Below are 23,990 nucleotides of genomic sequence, written 5' to 3' on the forward strand. Positions count from 1 at the left end.
GGAGCTTAAACAAGATTAATGCGTAAATACGACGCTCTGTGCCCTTCCTGGGGGGTTTTCTGTGTTTACTTCCTGTCCTCTGAACCCCCATCAGTTGTTGCAGTTGAGCCTGGTTCTGTTGGAGGTTTCTTCCTGTTCGAAGGGAGTTGTTTCTTTCCACTGTTCCCACGTGCTTCCTCAGTATGAGGAATTGCTGCTGATGTAATTTGCCTTCATTGTATTAAACCGAGGATCAAATAGGAAAGCATGTAGCTGAATTTGAATCCGAAGATGTTGAATTTATTGCGAATTGAACATAAATTAACAGAATTTAACTGAGTTAAAAGCATTGTGTGCTATTAAAACCACAGTAAATGGACAAAATGTTTGTCTAAAATTATGTGAATAAAAACTAAAAACAATATAAATGTTTCAATTTTGACCATTTTGATTGAATTGGACTGAATTTATACTCTTAGTTAAATAAAAAACGATAGATTAGTGGCTCGGTAGATAGGAATACGTGCCACATTATTGCTGCTTGCATTCTTTTATACATTGATAGAATCACCTGTAAAATCAGAGTAATTTAATATAAGCTTATTATTCTGCAAACACATTAAGAAGTGAATATATTGTGCAATGCCTCTGCGTGTGCACTGGGTGACAACTGGAGAATAAAAACCCGGAGTCGTTGAGTCGTCCGTCTGCCAAGTGCAAGTTTGGCAGCCAAACGGGCCGAATGAAAACCTCAGAACCAGTCCAGTCTGCCATCTATCTGCCTCTGCAGAAGGACAAAGGGGCAAAGAGAGAGAGGTTTAGAAATCAAAGCACTGCTGGATGTAAACAATAAAAAATCAATTAATCTATCTGACAGGCTTGATTTAAAAAAAAGACTAATTAATGAGGTAAATCAACAAACTTGGAGCCTGATCTTCTAAAGGTACAAACATGCAAAACAGCTTGGCACTAGTACGATGTAAAATATGCGATTTTCCTTTGTACATTTCTGTCAGGTTTTAAATTTTATTGATAAAGGTCTTTAAAAGTATTACATTTGAGTTGGTGAAACCTGCAGAGACCCTGGTTTAGTTCATGTTCAAAGCCCCCAGAGAACCCTCACTAGCTGTGTTTTTATTGGCCATAAAATTGTGCCAATTGAAATTACAAAAATTAATTGGCTAAATCAAAACATGTGGTAAAAAAAACAAAAAAAAAACCTCATGTTTTTCTCTAAAAAGTTTTTGCTGTATTGAAATTAGTGCATTTTTGCAAAACTGCAGTGGAAACACTTTTTGTTCTCATCACAAGTCATGTGATCAACGACAGGAAGTGGTAGGAAAATGATGGCACGGCATGATTTGTAATGATTTATCGTGTAAATAAACATATTCACATGCGATTTTAATTGCGTTTCTTATTTAATTGAAACACAGAAATTGTGAAATTTAATTACATTTTTTACAAAGTAAACAGCAAATTTCTGTTATGAACTCTGCAAAAAACACCTTAAAGGCCCTACAAAGATCATCCATGACTTTGTAATTTTTTATTTTATATAATAATCTGAATCAGTTTTAAGTGTTTCCATTTGTTGGACGCCTTATTTTCTGCTTTGCTGTCTGTGCAGGTGGATAAAGTTTGAGGAAAAGGTGGAGAAAGGAGGGGAGCGTTGGAGTAAACCCCACGTGGCGACGCTGTCCTTGCACAGCCTGCTGGAGCTGCGCACCTGCATAGAGAAAGGCACCATCATGCTGGACATGGAGGCTTCCACTCTCCCTCAGGTTGTTGGTGAGTAAATTGATCATGTGACCCGTGGAGCCGCGCTGCACAGCCTGATAAAGGTCATCATGTTCCTGCAGTGTGATGTAGTCTGAGTCTGAGGCGTCTTTGGTTTGTTTGAGCATTAGCTGGACTCAGGAAGTAGTTTCTAAAATCAAAATGGTGGCACAAAAACTTCCCCACTTTAAGGGCAGTTCATCGTCTCCAGTTGCACTGAGATTATGACGTCTCTGTGTCGGTCTGCACGAAGGAGCAGGAGGAAGAGCTCCCACTCAGACTGATTAATGTGATGTAACTGACTGCGCAGGCCGAAAAGAACCGGCGTTTGACTGATGGGCCATTAACTGTACTAACCGTGCGCAGGAAGAGAGTTTCCCCGAGGCTGGCTTCTGTCAGCTTTGAGGCTTCTGATCTTCTTTTTTAAAAATAGTTCAGACCTTTAGATTGAACCATATCCTGCCAGCAAGACTCTTAAATGGGAACATTTCTGGAGTCCCTAATTGAGTCTTTACAAGTATGGAGATCCTTTCAGCTGTAGTTTGGATCGGCGTCTCGACTACATTGTGAAATTCAGAGTTTACATTAAACATTGTAGAACTTTTGGTACATCATATATTATGAAACAGGATGCTAGTAGAGTACATTTTGAATATTTATGAGGTAAATACAGAGCGGTGGTGCTTACCTTTAGCATACTTGCATGTCTATTTATATGAGAGGCAAATGCCAAGTTTTTATCCCAGTTTCCCTCTTCCAATAATCTTAAGGATTATTGGAAGAGATATCAGATTATCTCATGGAGGAACAGCTGTGCCAAATGTACATTTTGGATGTTTTAATACTTCAATTTGAGTCTCTACTGCTTCTAAAAACAAAAAGCGTTTTAAAAAAACCCAACCAACCATTTTTTGGCAATAAGTTCATGTTTTGTGGTTTGTGGAAAATCAGCCATTTCAAAAACCTCCTGTTAAGCCACATTCCACGGGCACTGCACCGTTACCTAGCAACCCCAACCGAGCCCAGTCCGTTACCTAGCAACCCCAGCCGAGCTCAGTCCGTTACCTAGCAACCCCAGCCAAGCCCAGCCCCATTACCTAGCAATCTGATGGTTGAATAACTTAAATAACAGATTAAAAACAGTAAATATCTTTGTTGTTGAGCTTGTATGTCTATTCATTCAACAATTTAGCAGAAAAAAGGTGTTTTGGACAATTTGATTATATAAAATGTAAAAATAATACGAATATTTTCTGCATTGCAACAGAATCTAAACTAAGATTTGACGCAACAATTGTTTGCTTTCAGAGATGATCACTGACAACCAGATAGAGATCGGCCAGCTGAAAGCAGACCTGAAGGACAAGGTGACGTACACGTTGCTACGGAAACACCGCCACCAGACCAAGAAGTCCAACCTCCGCTCTCTGGCCGACATTGGGAAAACGGTTTCCAGCGCAAGTAGGCTGTTTTCCAACCAGGACAACGGTAACAGTGGTGCCAGTTTGGTGCAGTCTTTCCAACTTTTCACTCTAGAAAATCAGGACAGGAAAATCGTGATTCGACTGCGAAAATATACAAAATTAATTTAGATTTGATTGACGAGATTTGATTCTCGTCAATCAAATTTAGATTTGATTGACGAGAAGTACTGTGAGTTCTGAGTGCCCAACTGCAAATGACAGCGTTTTGTGTGGGACTCTTACTAGAGCCCAATTGGTCAAATTAGGGAAACATTATTTACTGGATACTCCTTGAAACATTTTAATTTTTGTAGCATTTTGAATCAACTAACTTTGAAACTTATGACACCATATTAGAACCACTGTAGATAGAAAATAATAAACATTTTGAGATTAATTTAAGAAATTTTCAAGAAAAACAAGGACACTTTTTATTTTGAAAAGCTAAAAATTTCTGATTTTCAAACAAATTGCTTTGTTTTTTCTGAAACAGTTTTGAGATTGATATAAAAATTTCTGAGATTTTTCTTGCAAATTTCAGGGATTAATCTCAAAATTTTATAGTTTTTCTTTTATTTATTGTAACACAAAAGTTTAAACAACACAGTGAAAACGATAACCAGCTATTAGGTTTAGACGACAAGCATCTTTTGAGGCCAGGTTGGTTTGGACACATTTTTCCCTTAATAAATTATTAAACCTTAACATTTGTTTGATGAAAAATATAAATAAATCTAAAATAAAAATAAAAAATATATAAAATATATATATACAGTATATATACAAGAAATAAACAGGAAACACTTGTTTACTGTGCTGTAGATCAGTTTCCTGTGTTCAAGTGACAAGTGTTTGGTATCAGCTCTCTAACTGCACTTTAAAATGTATTTCACGGCATCTGCATTAATCTCTTAACACAGAGGAGCCAAAGTGATGCAACTTTTTATTGCTCTGGTGGAAAAAACTCAAGGCCAAAGCAAAAGAATAAAGCTGACTAAGTTGTTTAGAACTGAAAAGTAATTAATTTGTAAATAAGAAATGATTTAGTGCACAAAAGAGTGAAAGCAGGAGAAAAACACTGCAAAAACACAAAATCTTACCAAGTGTTTTTGGTCTAGTTTCTAATATAAATATCTTACTACATTTGAAATAAAACAAAACTAATTTACAAGCAACTTTTCTGCAAGAATTATGAGCTTGTTTTAAGTCAATAATTCCTTAGTATTTGTGAAAAAGTCCTAGTTACATTGGTAGATTATTACACTTATAGCAAAACATTTTTTCCATGACATAAATGAAATAATCTGCCAATGAAACTAATACTTTTTTTTACTAATAAAAAGAAATTACTGACCTATAACAAGCTCTTATATCTTGCTGAAAAGTTACTTTCTTATTTGAAGTGTGCTAAGATATTTGCAACTAGAAACTAGACAAGAAAGGCACTGCAAAAATACAGAATGTTACCAAATATTTTTGTTTAGTTTCTAGTGCTAACAAAACTAATTCACAAGTAACTTTCCAGCAAATGTCGGAGCTTGTTTTAAGTCAGTGGTATTAATGTAAGTATCAGTTTTACTGGTAGATTATTACATTTATTACAAGACATTTTGCCATGTTTTAAGTGAAATAATCTGCCAGTGAAACTAATTTTCTTATCAGTATTCAAAAACTACTGACTCCTATATGTTGCTTGAAAGTTTCTTATACTTCAGTTTTGTCTTATTTCAGGTTTCCTAAGATTTTGTGTTTTTGCAGCGCTGCTTCAGAATTACAGTTGCATTAAAATTAGCATGTTTCCATCTCCTGACTGGGGAAATTAGAGTCTGGATTTACCACACAGGCCTAAATGACTTTATGGACATGTTTGCTCTGATTGTAAAACGTTGAGTAACTCCATGTAATTAATCTGTGACCAACCATGAAGCTGCGGAGAGTGAAGTTATTTATTAGCTCTTATCAGATGTGAGAAACATTTTGATGATGAAATAATAGGCTGCGCCATCATGTCAAAGTCTGGATCGGAGTAAAGATAAAGCCCATCAGTGATAATCATTAATGGGTTATAACGCCTTGGAGGATAAAGGGCATCTTTATGAGAACAAGAGTTGAAACCACTGCTTGTTTCTCCAGTTTAACATCATCATTCCTCTGAACTCACAGTTTCTCTGCACAGCTTTTAACACACAGATTAATCCCTCTCTCCAGATCTGATAACAGTCTTGATTTTGTTTGTCTATTAACTGTCCTTCATCTCAACCTTTCCACCTGTCTGTCCTTCTTCTTGCTTGCCTGGATTGGTTCTGATAACCCTCTGCTGCCGCTAAAAGCCCGCAGTCCTCTGGAGAACTCGGTGACCTGCCTGTCGGGTCACATCTCCATGGAGGACTTGCAGAACCAAAGGAGTACCAGTATGGACTGGCTTAGTAAGTTCCCCAGACCCGGTTGCAACATGCAGAACACCTAGTGGTGAAAAAAGGTGAATTGGACTTAAAATGGCCAAAAAAGAAAGAAAAACATCTATCTGTTGTTTGAACTGAGGTTGTGTGGAGTATTTATGAGCAGTAAGTGTCTTCTCTGCTGTCAGATCAGTTTGGAGGATTAATCAGAAAATCTCATGTGGAGTCAAGTTATAGCTGCAGCTTGTAATTTCTATTAAAAAAATATTTTTTACATATTTGTTGAACTTTCATTGTGTCGTTACAGTACAGGATGAGACAGATAATCTGTGAAAAAAGCTGGCGCCTCACCAAAGAGTGAGTGAGTTAGTTCATTCCACCAACCTTCCCCCAGAACGCAGCGCGGCTCTGGAATGGAGCTCAGTAAATATTCAAAATAGTGAATATTGAATAGATATCAATATCAATAGATGTATGATCTATTGATATTGATCACGTGTCTATCGTGGTATATTGTTATTGATTTATTGTCCAGCTGTAGTCAGAATGCTGAACGTGAACTAAGTCATTTTAACCTAATGGAGGTGAAGTTAGAGTAACAGTTGACCTTGTTACTTAGAAATACTTCACACAATTTCATAAAAAAGAAGAAAAGAAGCATCACTGTACAGGAATATTACTACGTTTTCCTTTAGTCTTTATGGTCAGTACCCTCATTATTGATGTAAAATTTAAGAACAACAAATATAAAGTCAACCTCAAAAGCAGATTTCTTAAAGCTGGCTGCATCATACTGACAGGCCTGGTTTTACCCACAATGCTGAGGGGGCAGATTTATGAAAAAGCTCCAGTGGCGCCGCTCATCCTTCTACCTGCTGAGGGTTTCCACCCTGATGGCTGCGATGAGAGGTCGCATCACGCTGGCAGAAACTGAGAATCAGCAGAGCGTCAGTCAAAGGAAAGCACTTAGTGAGCCGTTTTGGTGTGAGGAGAAGTTGAGCGGATAGCCTCACCTGTTAGCGGTGACTCTGAGTGGATGCTGAACAGCTGCTGTGTAAGCAGGAAAGACAAGTTTAATAAACCATGAGAACGACGTGTGAGGAATATCAACCTTATTAACATCAGGGCTGCTTATGTTTGGATCTAACATGCAATAAAAACTAGATTCTTTGTTATTTTGTAAGGTCGTTAAGTCAGGCAGAATTAGCAATAATTATCTTAGATGAGGTTATAGATGTACCGATCCGATATTAATATCTGTATCAGTCCCAATACTGAAAATAAAAGATCAGGTGTCTGTCAGGTGCCAATCCAAATTACATTAAAATTTCTAACTTTACTTTCAGAACCATTTGAAAGAAGGTTTATTGCAGTTTATGTTTTACATTTCTACTGTTTTTGTCAGTTTCAGTTTCTTTATTATTTATTTTGCATGGGCTGTTTTGTTCCTAATTTAACTGACTGAACAAATTAAAGTTGTTTTCTTATGTTTGACCAAGCCGGTGAAGCTGTTGGTGTTTTTAAGTGAGCTGTACTGGTGCAGAACTATTAAATCTATTTGGAATTCAGTACACTTATATCCGTGTTTATCGGATCGGTATCGGCCGATACTAAACCTCAGATATTGATATCTGAAATGAAAAAAGTGGATCACTGCATCCCTAGAGGGAGATACAGTAGTTGTGTGTTTTAAGTGTTGTGTGGATTGGGAGAAAACTTACTTTGTTTCCATTGAATTAAGTAAAAAAAAGAAAAGAAAATGTGAATAAGGCACCAGTTTCCATCCACTGGTTTTAGTGAGTAATTTTGTCAGATGTTGACGTTACGATTGGCTGTAAGAAACAGGAAGTGGAGATTGCAAACTAGCACAGATTTTCTTTTTTTCATCTCAGAAAAATGGAGAGAGTACTCTTTTCTGAGCTGGAGGTTTGAACTTTGAAATATTTCTGATTTTCGTGCCTATGGTAAAACATTGGACCAGCCAGGGCCGGATTTATAAGGATGTGGGCCCCTGGGTGGAACCAAGTTTGGTCCCCTATTCACAAAGAAAACATTAAATTAACAATGCAAATTACAGTGCATGAGATAGTCCCAAAAATCAGCAGGTATGAACTGATGCATGGTAGGTTTAATACATCAAAACTCCATGTTGTTCCTAAAGATATCGACTTTTATATTTTTCTATTGTGTATATATTCATAAAAATCATAAAAATTAATCAGCTTACCTCCCAAAATATTTCTCAGCTACAGGGATAGTCTAGACATTCATTTTTTCATTTCTGGCTTTGAGCTTGCATGGATATTGCAGCGGAGCGGTAAAGGTTCTGGTGATGTCTCTGGGCCACTGTCTTTCTCCTGGGTCTCCTCCTCCTCCATCATTTTTATCCCATTCTCAGCTCTGAAAAACCGACAAATTTAAAACTTAATCTGTTTCTGCGTCACATCAGATAGTCCGACAACGCCTCACAAGAACCTGACATCCAGCAGCATGAATGACATCTCTGACAAACCAGAGAAAGACCAGGTGAGTCAACCGACATCTGTTATTGCTTCACCATGTTTCTGATATTACACTGCAAAAACACAACATTTTACTGAGTAAATTTGGTTTAAATTCCAGTGGACATATATTAGTTCACTTGAAATAAGACAAAACTAATTTACAAGTAAGTTTTCAGCCAGAAATAGGAGCTTGTGTTAGGTAAAATTAATTAACTTAATATTGATGAAAGAGTGCAGGTTCCACTGGGAAATTATTTCACTTATAACATGAGAAAAAATGCTTGTAATAAGTGAAATAATCTGCCAATGAAAGTAGTACTTTTCAGATTGATTGACTCAAAACAATAAATTGTTAAGAAACGTTGGTGAAAAGTTAGTTTTGTCTCATTTCAAGTGTACTAAGATATTTACACCAGAAACTAAACAAAAATTACATGACAGACTTTGTGTTTTTGCATTTTTTTAATACAAATGTGCAAATTATTGAGGTGTAATCTTAAAAATGTTAAAGCTAATGTAGCTGCTGTCCTAAAATATCTAGAACACACACCTTTCCTTCTTTTATCTTGTAAAAAATATAGAATAACCTGGTGAGAACAAAACACACTAGAAATGCTGTCAGTGGTTGCTATGGTGACTCCCGCCTTTTTTGTCCTGAAGGGAAAAAGGGGAGGAGCTCAAATTCTCTGTTCATCAGACATGAACCACAACACTGACCTAATAGATGTAAAGTTTTTAATTCGATGAAAAATATTGTTGCCAAGTTTTTTGGTAATTAATGAATATAAATAATTTCTGTAATTTTAATTAAGTTAGAGCAAGAAAAGTTTGGTCTGATTTAACTTTCGATTGTGACAAAAAAGTACTTTTTATTCAGTCTATGTAAATATCTGATTTCAACTGTATTGATGTTTTAATAAAATTTGGTTTAAGAAATGTAAAAATAATAGCTGCTAGTTTTGCCTTCTTTATTATGTTTTCCTTTATTTGTAAAAAGATTTTATCCGTTGATGTCTTTTATGGTTACATGACCTATAGGTTAAAGTTAAGTAGCTAAACAGTCCACCAGAAAAAAAGTATTTCCCTGAAAATAAGTGAAAAAACATTCAAAGTCCAATAAAAAACTTTGACAGACCTTCATAACCAACAATTAAACCAACAAAATGTGTAATTATTTACAACTTCCCAACAGCTTTTTGTCTTTTCTCTAGGTTACTGACCATAAATTCTCCACTTCTGTCCACAGTTCACTGCTGGAAATCTGAAGTCGATCTCTGTACGCTGAAACAGCACTAGAAAATGCCAAGCGTATTCTATTTTCTGAAAAATAACAGCGTATGAAAAGTGCTCCCCTCCAACTAAATGTCAAAAGCAGAGCGATGTTCTGGGAAAGGCAGAGAGGCGAAAAGTGTCGATCGTTTATTTAACATCTTCATGGAAATGACATTTGTAGGCAGCAGAGCCAGACGGGGGCTACGGCTTGATGTTGCCTCATCAAGAAATCGGTTCCCGCACTGCAAAAACACAAAATATTACAGGTACTTTTGTTCTAGTTCCTAGTGCAAATATGTTAGTACACTTGAAATAAGACAAAACTAACTTCCGAGTAACTTTTCAGCAAAATATAGGAGCTTATTTTGAGTTGATAATTCCTTAATATTGATTAAAACAAGTACTTATTTCATTGGCAGATTATTTAACTTTTAACAAGACATTTTTCCCATATTATATTAGTGAAATAATCTGCCAACAGAAGTACTTTTTCACAAATATTAAGAAATTATTGACATAAAATAATAAACGGAAACACTTTATTTGAAGGGATTTGTATAAGACTGACATAACACCTGCCATGAACACAAAGGAGTCTTAATGAATGTTTGACTGCTGTCATGAACTGTCATTTGGTAAATAATGACATCTTTAATGCCAAGATGCATTAAAAACGCACTAAAAGTGTCAGCTTTGCATTATTTATTAAATAACACTTTTAAAGAAAATGACATCAAAACATGCTTTGAAAGTCCATTAGAACTGTAATATTTGCATTTAAAGTGTCATGATTTACTGACAGACACTTCATGCCAACAGATATAAACATTCATGAAGACTCCTTCATGTTTGACAGTGTCATAGTTTTATTCACACTCCTTCAAATAAAGTGCTGCCAAACAAACTCATCTTTCTTGCTGAAAAATTACTTTTGTCTTATTTCATAACTACTAAGTTAGTTGCACTTGAAACTAAAAATACTTGCTAAGGTTTTGTGTTTTTGCAGTGTGCAAAGAAAGACTGAAACCCATATAATGTCTAATGTTTCCATCATCATTAGAAGTTCAATGCAAGAGTGTAAATATATAAAAAAAATGTTTACATCTGTGGTTAATGTGTAAGGTTTGTGGAAAACAAGGATTTATTGATGATGGGTGTTACACGCCCAGTCACAAAAAGGTTGAAGTGAATTTCCATGTTTAGTTGTAACCCATTCTGAGAATATGGTTGAGGTTTTTCCCAGGCAGATTTTATCAGCAAATTCCCAACATTTGGGAAATGTTGCTAATCCTCAAGAACACCAGAAGCTAGCTTTGGTACTTTTATGATCATTTCGATCTCTTGATTGATCGGGAAGAAATATGGAAACATTTCTGCTGAGAGAAATGGGAAAAGAGAAGTTCTATTTACCGTTAATTTGCAATGCTTATTCAGTTCCATTTTGAAATGGTTTATTTTTCTGTAAAGGGAAATTAACTCCCGTAACTCATTTAATGTGGAGTATCTTCAGTAGTTGCAGATGGTGATGCTGTGGGCAGAAAGGGACTTCAGTAGCAGTCATTGGTCATGTTTGTGTCCAATTGTCATGCAGATTTTATGCAAACTTTTAATATGTTGCAGAAAAGGAAAATACAAATGTTGCTTGTTCACATTTACTGCTTTTAAATTATGATTTTGTCAGATGTTGATGCTACGTTTAGCTGTGATAAACAGGAAGTAGAGGTTGCAAACTAACATGGACCAAAAAGTTTCCACTCCATTCTGGATGTTCGTGCCTCTGGTAAGGCACAGACCCACCAGTGGACGGAAATGTTTGCTTCATCAGACCTTTTGTTTCCATCTCTCATTTAGCACATAAACTCTTTTTCTGAAAATCCAAAAAATAACAACCTAAATCGAGCGTAAAGACTTTTTTGCAAAATTGAGGAAGTCATTTTGAATTTTCCCATTTCCATCGGCTGTTTCTAATGTAATTCTTCAAAATACACATGAAAAAATGTTGAAGCAAAGTTAATTTGTAAACAAAACAAACCAGTTTCTGTAATAAATTAACCTTAAACAGAACTTTATCTCTTATTCCATCTTTGAATATACATTTGATCTGATTGGTGAATAGTTACCACAACTCAAGAGATAAATTACCAGGAAACAGTTCAGAGGGATTCCACTAGCTACAATCATTTCCTGTTACGACTGATAAGTTGGAGATAAAACAGCGACAGAAACAAAGGCAGATTTGCAGTGCCTTGTAAACACAACGTCAGCACAGAGTAACTTGTTGTCAAGTGAAAGAAAAGCAGCAGCATCCTGTGGGAGGCTTTTCTTTCTTTTCTTTGCGTTGCTCTATCTCAGGTGAATCCATATAAATAGCATTAGAGCTTAATGCAATTCGTCGAGCTTGCATTAAGCTCGCATTATTCTATTCTATTCTATTTTCTATCTTCAGGCAGAAGATACAGAGCAATCAGAACAAGAACCAACCGTCTCAGAGACAGTTTCTACCCGATAGCAATAACAAAACTAAATGCAATCAAAAACAACCATTAATCATCATAAGTGATGTATGTGAGAATGTGGCTGTTCTTATTTATTAGTTTTTGTTTTTTTTTGTTTTTTTTTACCAGTTATTTGTTAATTCTTACATTGTGTGTGAATTGTGAGACAGTTATTTTTTGTTTTTAAACATATGCACTGACTGATGGCACCTTTTGAATTTTGTTGTCCTTGTGGCAATGACAATAAAGATTTATCTTATCTTATCTTATCTTATTTTCCCCATATCCGATGTTTTTCATGGCAGTCTGAGCCACAGCTATTATAATTAACTAAAACAAATAAATATAACAAAGCGGAAATTGAGAAAACACTTTGGTTAACTGTAATAAATAAAAACAGTAGTTAATGGGAAAACAATTATAACTAATGCGTTTATAAAACTAAAACATACTGCAATTATAGATATAATATTCTTTGTTTTTGTTTTTATTAATCTATTAACCTTTCAAACTGATGTGAAATTTCTTTATTTTTCCCCACACAAGCAGTTTACGTCAGCTGTCAGCAAATTACGGCACTACGTACTCGCGGCTACGCTAGGCTAGGCTAGGCCAGGCTAGGCTAGGCTAGTCCTCAAAATGCAAAAGTTGGGAGAAAACACCAGTTAGTTGTTCACAATTAATTTAATAATTTAAAAAAATATATCTTCTGTTGAATATTATTGCCCAATCATAATCACAATGTAACACTTTTTGAATGCTGCACCTAAAAATTAACTTTGAAAAAACTAAAGCTATTACTAAAGCTAACAAAAGGTAACCTAAAACCTGTCTTTCCTGGTTTGTTTCCTGGTGCTTTTCATGTGACACACTAAAATCTGTACAGTTCGGGTCGAGATGCAATGCTTAGAACTTTTGCCTTTTGGATGAAACTGGTTTGAAAAAATAGTGACAAGAACCAGAAATCCTGACATGAAACTTTCATAGTTTAATTAAAGCAATTTGAACAAAATTGATTGTTTGAAAAGCCTCTTCTGCAGTAAATTTGATAAATTCAGGTAGCCAAAACATCAGCTAATATGCTTAATGAGTAAATACCCCTCACTAAATAAACCCTTCCCACCCAATGGGGACATTTTAAGAAAATTAATTCCCCAACTTCAGCTGCAGTTTCACTGTGTGCTTTTTATTTGACATACTTTTTTATTTTACTTTATCTTTATTAATTCTCAAGGAAGTATTATTCACATTACCTTAGGCCTCTACATCACAAAACTAACTTCAATATTTGAAATAATATTGAAATATTGAGAAGTAGACCATCACATTATAATAGTCAAAACAAAAATGCAACTTCACTTCCCTGAGAAAGAGCGTGTGAAAGAAGAAACAACAGAAAAGAAAAAATTAAGTTAGAAATGTCAAAAGCAAACCACAAAACAAGAATACACCAACAAAAAACATAGTATTAAATCATTATGAAGTCGTATCTTAGGAGAGTGGATTATCGAGGAGATTTAATCAAGTTTGGTCCCTACAAATGAAATCGGATCTTTTACGTTTTACACAATCTACAAATCTGCCACCACTGACAGAATTGTTCTGTCTTGTGATTGAGAGAGGCTGTTATTTTTTCCATTTCGTACATGTTGAATGTTATGTTGTTGACATCCTTTTGTCTGGAAATTAATAACTGTTTTGGAAAACTTCCCATGAAACTAACAGTGAAGTCCAAGGAACACGGGTCCAAAAGTCAACCTGTGGTTGTGTCTTAGTAAATGTTTTCCATCCCACTTACCTTTATGTTCTGCTGGTAGTAATGGTAATAAGTACCACAGTACTATTCCACAACAATCTGACCCAGATGGTGAGGATTTGTTTACATATTGTGGTCATAAAATACCTCAATTTTAGTAAATTAACATATGAAGACATACAATATCTGTTATCTGATTGCAGTACCTCTGCTTTTTCCTTACTGATTTATTTTCATTAACTTTTATTTTCAGAGAGAATTTATCTTTATTTCCCACTCCCAGTTGAGTGTTTCTTTTTAAATGTAAAGATATAATTACATATCAGTATTTCCTCTGGCAGTTTTAATTGTCCGACTCATTTTATCTTCATGGTGAAACTGCGGTGCCAACATTTTGTTTTGTTAAAAGTAGAGGCTTAAACATCCTGAAGCCTTTGACTTCCCATTTCTCTCAGTTTATTTATTTAATTTACAGTTTAAAATGAACATGTTGACATCAACAAACATTTTGAATGAAAAGGAGTAGTTGGAAAAAGTTAAGCATCAAAATACAACACAAACAAAGTGTGTATACATATATATATGAAAAATTATAATAAAGAAAAAAATTCTTTGCAATGATACACTTAACTGAGTAAATATACTTCATTGTGCCTTTTATTAGTTTCTTAAATAGTTTCTTTAGACAGATTTGTTGCATTAACAGAAATACGACATTTAATTTGTTAATTGTGACATTTTACAAGTTAATCTTAAACAACAATTTAATTGTTACTGTTTGGGATTCTATAAACGACACATTAACCAGAAAAAAAAATTAATTTCAAAAACTCGATTAACTAAATAAAGAAAAGATAAAAAATAAATCTTGACACCACAACAGAAACTAACATCTTCCTCATTTCTGCTCTTGGTGGTTCAACCAATCAGAGCCAAGGAAAATAAATGCTGCTCCTGGATTGGCTGCTTTCCAAATATCAGCCAATAACGTGTCAAGTAGCATAGCTTCCCAAAACTCATTTTCTTTTAAATATTTCAGATATGAACTGCAAAATTGGAATTATTATTACAAAAATCTATGAACCGTGAATCACGAATGTACGTGGATTCACTGAGCATTTGAAAAGAGTTATTCAACTGAAGTGAACTTTATATTTCCTGATAAGATTTTTTTATTATTACTGACAAATTGACCAGAAATATATATTTTTTATTGTGATAATGGATGGGGGCAAGCTCTTTAAATTTAGAAAATAATAATTGAAAGTCAAAATAAATGTAACATTTAATAAATGTTATTCAGCACACAGCGGAAAGACTTAAATATTTCCATAAATATTCCATAAAAACCTTCAGAGCCTTTTTTAAACTCCAAGAATCCAACTTATTTGATTGAAATTGTTTAATTTAAGGCAAACTCATTATTTCTTTTGTTTTCTTTTGTTTATTCCAGCTGAAAAACAAGTTTATGAAGAAGTTGCCAAGAGACGCGGAGGCCTCCAACGTTCTGGTGGGGGAGGTGGACTTCCTGGACGCCCCGTTTGTGGCGTTTGTTCGTCTGCAGCAAGCCGTGATGCTGGGAGCGTTGACCGAAGTTCCCGTTCCCACAAGGTGGCCGACATTCAAAAATTAACTCTGAAATATGCAACAGAATCAGGAATTATAACTTTATTTTCACATTAGTTCTACATTTAAGTTTTCATTTCAGTCAAGCAATCAGAAACCAGACAGAAGCTTTTAATTATAAAATGTTTTCTCCTTCATTGATTTAGCGCACAGGTGTCCGAAACGTTTTGCAACAGATTTGAACTTTTTTTAGGGGAAAAAATAAAAAATTTTCCACTTAGGGAAAAAAAGGATTCTGACTTTTTTCTCAAAATTCAAATTTATGATCTCTGAAGATTAAAGTCAAAATTCTGAGAAAAAAGGTCAAAACTCTCAGATTAACGTCAGAATTCAGGGAGAAAAAAATGCAGAAGCGATTCTATTATCAAAACAAACTAAACACACAATATTGAAATGAAACATACTTGAATCTGTAAATCATTTTCGATGGATTCGAGGTTATGAGAACATGATCCAAGTTTCTTTTAATTATATATAGTTTTTTTATTTAAGTCCTCCATTTTAGCCTCATTTAGTAAATGGGTTCACCCCAGTTCTACTTTTGAGTAAAAGTTACTGGATGTTTGTGATGCTATGTAGAATCAAATTAAAATAAACGCAAAAAAATGTGATTAATAAGAGATGAATAATTTGTGTCGTTGCTTAAGTTTTCCATTTTAAGATGACTGCATTATTTTTTAATCAGTAAATATTTCATTAATTTGTTTTATGCATATTGCCCCCAACATTCAGGTAAAATAAATCTGTGCTAAACTTTAATTGTGGACAAGGGCCGCACAGATTCATTCCAAGAGCCGCAGATGGCCCCCGCGCCACACTTTGGACACCCCTGAGTAATTCTCTGCTTTGTTTCTCTCTGTAGGTTTTTGTTCATACTGCTTGGACCCAAAGGCAAAGCAAAGTCATATCATGAGATTGGCAGAGCAATCGCCACACTGATGTCTGATGAGGTTAGACTGGCTCATAAATTCACTGAAATTATACTTCAATAGTACTTCTTATGTGGTACAAAAGTACTAAATGAGTAAACAAAATGATCTGGAAGATTGCAGCTCAAAGATGTGCTTGAAATTCACTCTGATTAGTAGTTGCCTTCTTCTTTAACAAACTTGATTTTTACTGCAGGTAAGATACTGACTACTGCTGACTAACTCACAGAACCCCCTTTAAAAAAAGCCAAACTGTCCCTTTGAAACAAATAATTTCTTGTAAACTTTGAAAAAACTACAGGAGGCCTGCACTTTTATTCCTTTCTCACCCTTTGAAAACAGAAAATATTTTCACTTTTATTTAGAATTATTTGGTCTTAGTCATTTGCCAAATGCTGTTTACTGAGTGGAAAATCATTTAAATTTTTGCTTCTGTGATAATTAATTGCAAAGCAAACAAATAAAATAAACTCAAAGACCCCTGAGGTAAGAATTTGAGTTGATTAAAGTGATAAAATGGCGTTGCTCTCCACAGTTTTTGGGTTGATTAGATGGGATTAGTTGTTTATTTAGTGTTTGTAAGTCGCTGCTCTCTTTCCCTATTTAGTAATCCTCAGATCTGCTATCACAGTTCACTGGAGTCACATGCTTTCACGTCACACTTTTTCCGCTCCAATACGTCTCTCTGTTTGTTCGCAGGTCTTTCATGATATTGCCTACAAGGCGAAGGACAGGCAGGACCTGCTGGCCGGGATCGATGAGTTCCTGGACGAGGTGATTGTTCTTCCTCCTGGAGAGTGGGACCCCACCATCAGGATAGAGCCTCCCAAATCTCTACCATCCTCTGATAAAAGGTCAAAAATGCATAAAATCACAAAATCTTTAGAGTATTTTTGGTACCCAGCTTATGTTGCATATAATATCCTCTAATAAACAACAAACAGATTTATGTTTCATTTAGAGTGCCTTGCAAAGGAATTTTTTAGTGGTGGGAGTCTTTTACTATCTCACGACTTAATTCAAAATTATTCGTAATAATTTCTCCTTTAATCTATAGGTGTGTAAAGAATACTTGTGATCTACTGCAATGAGAAACAAATGGAGACATTAAAGTGGCATTTTAAATATTAATCAAGCGATTTTTTTTCCTTTTACTCCTTCTTTGCATCCCTTGTTTTGTTTTTACAAAGCGTTTTATTTCTGCAGATGGCAATAGAACCATATTACCATATTATATTGTCAGGACATGGTGACAGTTTTGACAAATATATAGAAAACAAATGTTTATAAAAGCTACAAACTTCAACTTCATTGTAGTAAAACATATTAATATAAAGTACTGTAGTGACAAACTGAATTGCTAGTGTAGGAAAGGGTAAGAGGTTCTTAAAGGGGCAAAGGTCAGTTTCCATGGATCAGATGCAAAATCTAATTTCTTTAGTATATGTTGCATTTTCATAACAAATGTAGGTAACACACTTACTGGAAAATACATAATAAACCCTCTTCAAAGTGGATCTATTACCTAAAATTCATATATTGGATGTTTTCATTTTTCCATTTGGGTCTCAAATGCTTCTAAAACAGCCCATTTAAAAAAAATAACATGCAGCCTTTTGTTGGCAATAAGTTTATGTTTTTTGGTGTCTGGAAAATGAGCCTTCTCAAAAACCTGCGGAGTGTTACATCACAAATCAGCAGACACTGCCTGTCACCTAGCAACCCCAGTGAAGCCTAGCCCTGTTACCTAGCAACCTGAGCTGAGCTCCAGCACGACTGGTCAGCAAATTGTACCGCTTTACAATGACTGCTGGAAAAGACAAGTGCTTTGGTGTTGACCATCCAGAAACCACTTGTTGCGTTCTTGTTGGTTGTGCAGGAGGCTCCACTTCCGACATTCAGAGATGTACGGATGTACAAATGCGCATCCGTTTGCATTTTTAGTCTTTGAGTAGGGGGGTGTGGTCAGCACCAGCTTATTTGGCTTTAAAGTCACAATTAAATCAGACTGAAATCTCATTAACTAAGAATGATTTGTGGAAAAAATATAAGGAACATGTTTTGTGTAGGCCATAGATCTATGCTAACCTGTTCAGGAAGCATAGTAGGTCCTCAGAATGCTGTGTGAGCATGACAGGCTGCAGAATCACCCAAATGCATCCAGCTGCACAGCACACCGTTTAATTATGCCACAGTTTGTATTATATAAACCTGCAGTCAGCACTGATCAATCATGCTATTTAATCACCTAATGTATCAGCATCATCCAACTGGAAACAGAAAGAAAGTAGGTGACATCATGACAGGAAAGGTAACGGTTAAATCAGGTTGTGTGAGCAGCTTCAGTGGGCCAAAAGTTGACCTAAATCAAATAAATAATTCCAGGCAGCTTTGTGTTAGTCAGATGTTGCACTATCACAGCAGCAACTGGAGAAACTTATTTCCGTTTTAGGAAAAACATGTACGCAGGAGGAGATTCCCAGATGAACGGAGACATGCCTCATGATGGCGGTCATGGAGGAGGAGGCGGGCACGCTACGGGGGATGAGCTGAAGAAGACAGGAAGGTATAAAAATAAACATTATTGAGGTTTATATGGATAACTTTTTATTTCTTAGATTGTATGCTGCAAAAACACAAGATCTTACCAAGTATGTTAGTCTAGTTTCTACCACAAATATCTTAGTAAACTTGAAACAAGACAAAACTAACTTTTCAGCAAAATATAGAAGCTTGTTTTAAGTCAGTAATTCCTTAATAATCACGAAAAGGTTTTTGTTCCATTGGCAGATTATTTAACTTATAACATGAGAAAAATGTCTTGTTATAAGTGAATTAGACAAGACATTTCCCCATGTTTTTAGTGAAGTAATTTGCCAATGAAACCAGTAGTTTTTCATCAGTATTAAAGAATTATTGGCTTAAAACAGGTTTCTATATGTTGCTGAACAGTTACTTGTAAATTAGTTTTCTTATTTCAAAGATATTTTCTGTAGATACTAGACTAAAGTACTTGGTAAGATTTTTTGTTTTTGCAGTGTAATTAAGAATCTCATCCCGTTATTAAGTCAGTTTTTTTGCCGTCAGGTTTTGTGGTGGTCTCCTTCTTGACATCAGGAGAAAAGCGCCTTTCTTTATCAGTGACTTCACCGACGCTCTAAACATTCAGGCCCTGTCGGCCATTTTGTTTATTTACCTGGGAACTGTGACAAACGCCATCACCTTCGGTGGTCTGCTGGGGGACGCTACAGAAAACATGCAGGTCAGAGCGCGTTTTTAACCAACGTGTGTCAACCAAACTGTCTGATTTCCTGTTTTTAAACCTCCCTCTCCATGTTTGCAGGGTGTGCTGGAGAGTTTTCTGGGCACTGCCATCGCTGGTGGCGTTTTCTGCTTGTTGGGGGGTCAGCCTCTCATTATTCTGAGCAGCACCGGTCCGGTTCTGGTGTTTGAAAGGCTTCTCTTTAACTTCAGCAGGTAAGTTTTGCATCTCCTCAGTCTACCTCTGAATTAGAGTTTTAAGAAATATGAAAAAAGATGTTAGTCTTGTTAAGAAAGTTTTGTAGCTGACTGTCTTGTAATTAAACAAAGTAAATCAAATTTATCTTCATCTTGTTGGAAAGAAATCTCAACTTAGAGGGTAAACATGAACGAAAACTCACCAAACTTTACCAAAAATTGTTCCCCTGGTTTAAATTTTAGTAGTTTTGATTGAATTAAAAATGGCCCTGACTAAACAGCTCTACAGCGCCCCCTAATGTGAGACAGGCCAACTGGTAAATAGTAGGGAGCTGAAGTTTGGGACGTATGCACAGTAGAACCCTGTGAAACAATAAAAAACCCGACAGGGAGTCAGCCATTTTGGGTCAAAAGGTAATTTTTGCACTTTTTTACGTTTATGATTTAGTACCAATTACATTTATTAAATAAAAATGTTCCGATATGGAAGAAATATGCCTATGCTACACAAAGACACGTTGCCATAGCAACTGATGACAACGCCACTCTATTTATCAGGATTCAACACAAAAAAACACTCAAACATTTCCCACACAAAGAACAGAATATTCATGTTCATTTTGTGATCATTAATAAGTGATCGCTGTAGTAGATGAGCTATTCCTGCTATTAGCTAATCTTACACTGCAGTGACTGATTAGCTACCGCTGCTATCAGCTAATCTAACACAGTTGTAGTAGATTAGCTACTACTGCTATTAGCTAATCTTAACACTGTAGTGACTGATTAGCTACCGTTGCTATCAGCTAATCCAACAGAGTTGTGGTAGATTAGCTAATTTAAACACCTGCTCTACTGATGAACTGTCAGAGTTGATGTTTAGGTCACCTTTTTTAAAACTTTGTAACTGAAACAAAATGCACAGAATCCCACAGCACATTAAGATTGTCAAAGTCAAGATAGCATAACTGACCTACTTTCCTTTCCCTCAATATTTGTTTTTAAATTTAAACTTTTTCCTGACCTTGTTATCTAGTTGTAGTGTTGTTATTAGTTATTAGCAAAGCACTGCATCACTTTTTGTTTTACATATACAGACATTTAAGATTTAGCTCATTATATTTCCAACTTTGCAGCTAAGACCAATGCTAGTCATTGTTAGCGAGCAGCTTTTTGCTCTCCACTGGGAAATGGGGGAGGGATCTCCATGTCGTGAACTTCTCTGGTTTTGACAGTGTTTTGTGTCTTTTTTCTACTCAGGGATAACGATTTCGACTACATGGAGTTCCGGCTGTGGATCGGCCTGTGGTCGGCGTTCTTCTGCCTGGTGCTCGTTGCCACTGACGCCAGCTTCCTGGTGAAGTACTTCACCCGCTTCACGGAGGAGGGCTTCTCCTGTCTCATCAGCTTCATCTTTATCTACGATGCCTTCAAGAAAATGATCAAATTAGCTCACCACTACCCCATCAACTCAGTGTACAGCACGGAAAACATCACGCGGTACGGATGTCTCTGCATGGGCCCCACGCTCTTAGGTGAGCCGTGCGTTTCATCTACAGATTTTACATCAGACGAATTTCACTCACAGGAAATTAACTCTTTGGAGGGAATAAAAATACAGATTTTAGGCTTTTTTTTTTTTTGCTTTAAAATTTCTTTTTAAATGGCAGTAAAGTTGCCCCCCCCCCACCACCATCTTCAAATTAAACAAACTTGGTTTCAATTGATGTTGCGCAAACATTTAACTATACTATGAACCATAGACTATATATAGACTATAAACATCTTATATAATTTTTTATGTTAATAGACGTTAACATAAAATATTATATTTTATATTAATAATAAAGTAACAATTATTTTATGAATTATAATAGCAAATTATAATAATAATGATTTAAATAAAATGTTATGTTAATAAAATATTTATTACTATTTAAGAAATATTAATAAATATTTCCAAAGGTCATTAAAGGTCAGCCAGACGCCACAAATTTACAAAATCAAACAAAAAAAAGTGCCAATTAATTGTGTTACATTTGTATAGCAAAATGTTTTGTGTGTGCCATTTGTTCTTTTTTTTAAACATCATTAATAAAAATTTATCAAGTTGATTTAATAATAAATAGTGAAGAATATGATAAATACCCATTCCTTCTTTCCAGGTGCCTAAACCTGTGAATAGTGAATAGATTAGGAAAGTAAAACACACAGATTAGTTGCTATTTAAATGTTTTATAGAAATAAAAACAACTTTTTGTCGCGTGTTTGGCAGAAAATGAGACGGAGCTGCTTGACGATCCTTTAGAAGACACGTCAGTGTGGTACATGAACTACACAGGCCTGGTGAGTTTTTCTTGCATTTAAATCCACATTCCAGGAAAAATGTTAAACATTAAGTGAAATGAATAGATAATGTCTGATGTTAAACTTCAGTTTTTCTGTACAAACATTTTCCAGAAGCACTGATCAACCTGATGGACTTTATCCAGTGTTTAATTCTTATAATTAGGTGAAAATTAAGCCTGGTGATTGAGTGTGTGTGGCATAATTACAGTGTTTTATTTGTTGTGTTCAGCCACCAAACCGCTCATGGTCGAGCCTCACCATGTCAGAGTGTTTAATGTACAAAGGAGAGCTGGTGGGAGAGGCGTGTGGCTACGTCCCAGACATCACCCTCATGTCCTTCATCCTCTTCTTCGGTACCTACACCACCTCCATGTGTCTTAAGAAGTTCAAAACAAGCCCCTTTTTCCCCACCACTGTGAGTACTGCCACATCAACTTTTGTTAAATTGAGATACTGTGGTTTTGCATTTCATTTGCATCATACTAAGAATATAGCAAGAAACAAAAACAAAACAGGGTGGACATGTCGGTGTTCCCGTGGCGCCCACAGAAAACTTTCACATGCGTTGCCAGACGAGGCCAGTAGAGAAGATTTGTGTGGCACAAAATGAATTAAAAACAAAGAAGGAATTAAAAAATACACAAAACAGGAGTTTTTAAAGAGACAGAAGCCCAATTTCAAGGTGTTAAACTAGGAAGTCAAAGTCATATTTGATATATATAAAATTTTTATGACAACTAAGGTTAACATAGTTACTTGATTTTACTATGAAGTGACGCCATGTGGCTGGAAAACACAGCACTGCCCCTTTAATAGAGCATCTTTTCCTCCCAACCAGGTGAGGAAACTCATCAGTGACTTCGCCATCATCTTGGCCATTCTTATCTTTTGTGGAGTTGATATTTTCGTGGGAGTTGACACTCCTAAACTTATCGTGCCAACCGAATTTAAGGTGAGCTTCTGCTTTTTTAAATTATTATTATTATTTAAAGTGATCCACGATTAATTGAACATGTTGGCCTAAATATGTTGTAATTTTTCTATTAACTAAAAAATTTGTGGTATGCCAAAACTCATAATTACTTCAAAAATATGCATCTTTTGTTATATTTTTCACCCTTGGAGGTCGGCATCTGTCAACCCATCTGTGCTGAAGTCTACAGAGTAAACACAGGAAGGCTAACTGTACCCGAGTAGCGGTTTATCATATTGCGTTAACTGGAGTAATTTTAGATAATGCCACACTGTGTCACTGTTGGCTGTAATGTGAGGTGAATCTGAATTGCATCCCACATGAAAAAAAAAGAAGAAAATTTGTAGCCGAACACGGCTTCCGAAGGACCTACATTTGTGCTCTCAACATTTCTTTCCAGAAGACTTTGTCATTTGTAAGAGCAAAACTGAAGAAGACTCTAACAGGTGATTGTTAGCTTAACAAGCTAAAAACAAATGCAGTTTTTATCCACAAAATGCCTAAAACCTGGGAGGAGCATCAGAGACAGGCAGCGCTGGAAGCACTTTAAAATGCTAACGGAGCTAATGCTACTGCTGCCGGTGCTGAATATGAAACCACTGATCCGCCTGGACCCTAAACAACTGTTACTGGACCAGAACTACTTACCGGATCACACAGTTTAACCAGAGGTATCATTCATTGTTTCATTTTTCAAGATGATGGCAGCAGCAACACCAGCAGCTCCAACTCTGTCCTCTTCCTCGTTTTGGTCCTCCTCATCTTCATCACCTCTTGTGATTTCTACATTCCCATTGATTTCAACGCACTTCGGTTCAAATTAAAAAAGCCTAAAGACCTTACTCATTGTGGGGAGCTAGGGCACTTGAATCAAGTAGACGTCATTTACCCAGAATGCATTGCAGCGTGAACAAGATGGCGACGTTCGTGTGAAGATAATTTAACTAAACAGCCTATTATTACTGTATTGTTTTTATATCTAAATTAAAGCCTGTTGTTACAACTAA

General features: G+C 35.7%; 1 protein-coding gene across 3 annotated transcripts in view; it reads left to right on the forward strand.

Annotated features, from left to right (window-relative positions):
* The window catches only part of slc4a4 (solute carrier family 4 member 4), a 57,874-nt gene that overhangs the window by 24,213 nt on the left and 9,671 nt on the right, over positions 1–23,990 (forward strand). For 2 of the 3 annotated variants that reach the window (XM_023343571.1, XM_023343572.1), the window contains 13 exons: positions 1,610–1,770; positions 3,067–3,246; positions 8,070–8,146; positions 15,101–15,258; positions 16,136–16,223; positions 16,902–17,056; positions 18,655–18,768; positions 19,290–19,464; positions 19,546–19,679; positions 20,922–21,196; positions 21,937–22,007; positions 22,240–22,425; positions 22,849–22,962. In XM_023343571.1, coding sequence (XP_023199339.1) covers positions 1,610–1,770; positions 3,067–3,246; positions 8,070–8,146; positions 15,101–15,258; positions 16,136–16,223; positions 16,902–17,056; positions 18,655–18,768; positions 19,290–19,464; positions 19,546–19,679; positions 20,922–21,196; positions 21,937–22,007; positions 22,240–22,425; positions 22,849–22,962 — 1,888 coding nt within the window. The remainder of the gene's footprint in view (positions 1–1,609; positions 1,771–3,066; positions 3,247–8,069; positions 8,147–15,100; positions 15,259–16,135; positions 16,224–16,901; positions 17,057–18,654; positions 18,769–19,289; positions 19,465–19,545; positions 19,680–20,921; positions 21,197–21,936; positions 22,008–22,239; positions 22,426–22,848; positions 22,963–23,990) is intronic. The other variant, XM_014474231.2, reaches the window with a different exon arrangement.

Source organism: Xiphophorus maculatus, chromosome 12 (genome assembly GCF_002775205.1).
Source record: "Xiphophorus maculatus strain JP 163 A chromosome 12, X_maculatus-5.0-male, whole genome shotgun sequence".
Lineage (NCBI taxonomy): Eukaryota > Metazoa > Chordata > Actinopteri > Cyprinodontiformes > Poeciliidae > Xiphophorus > Xiphophorus maculatus.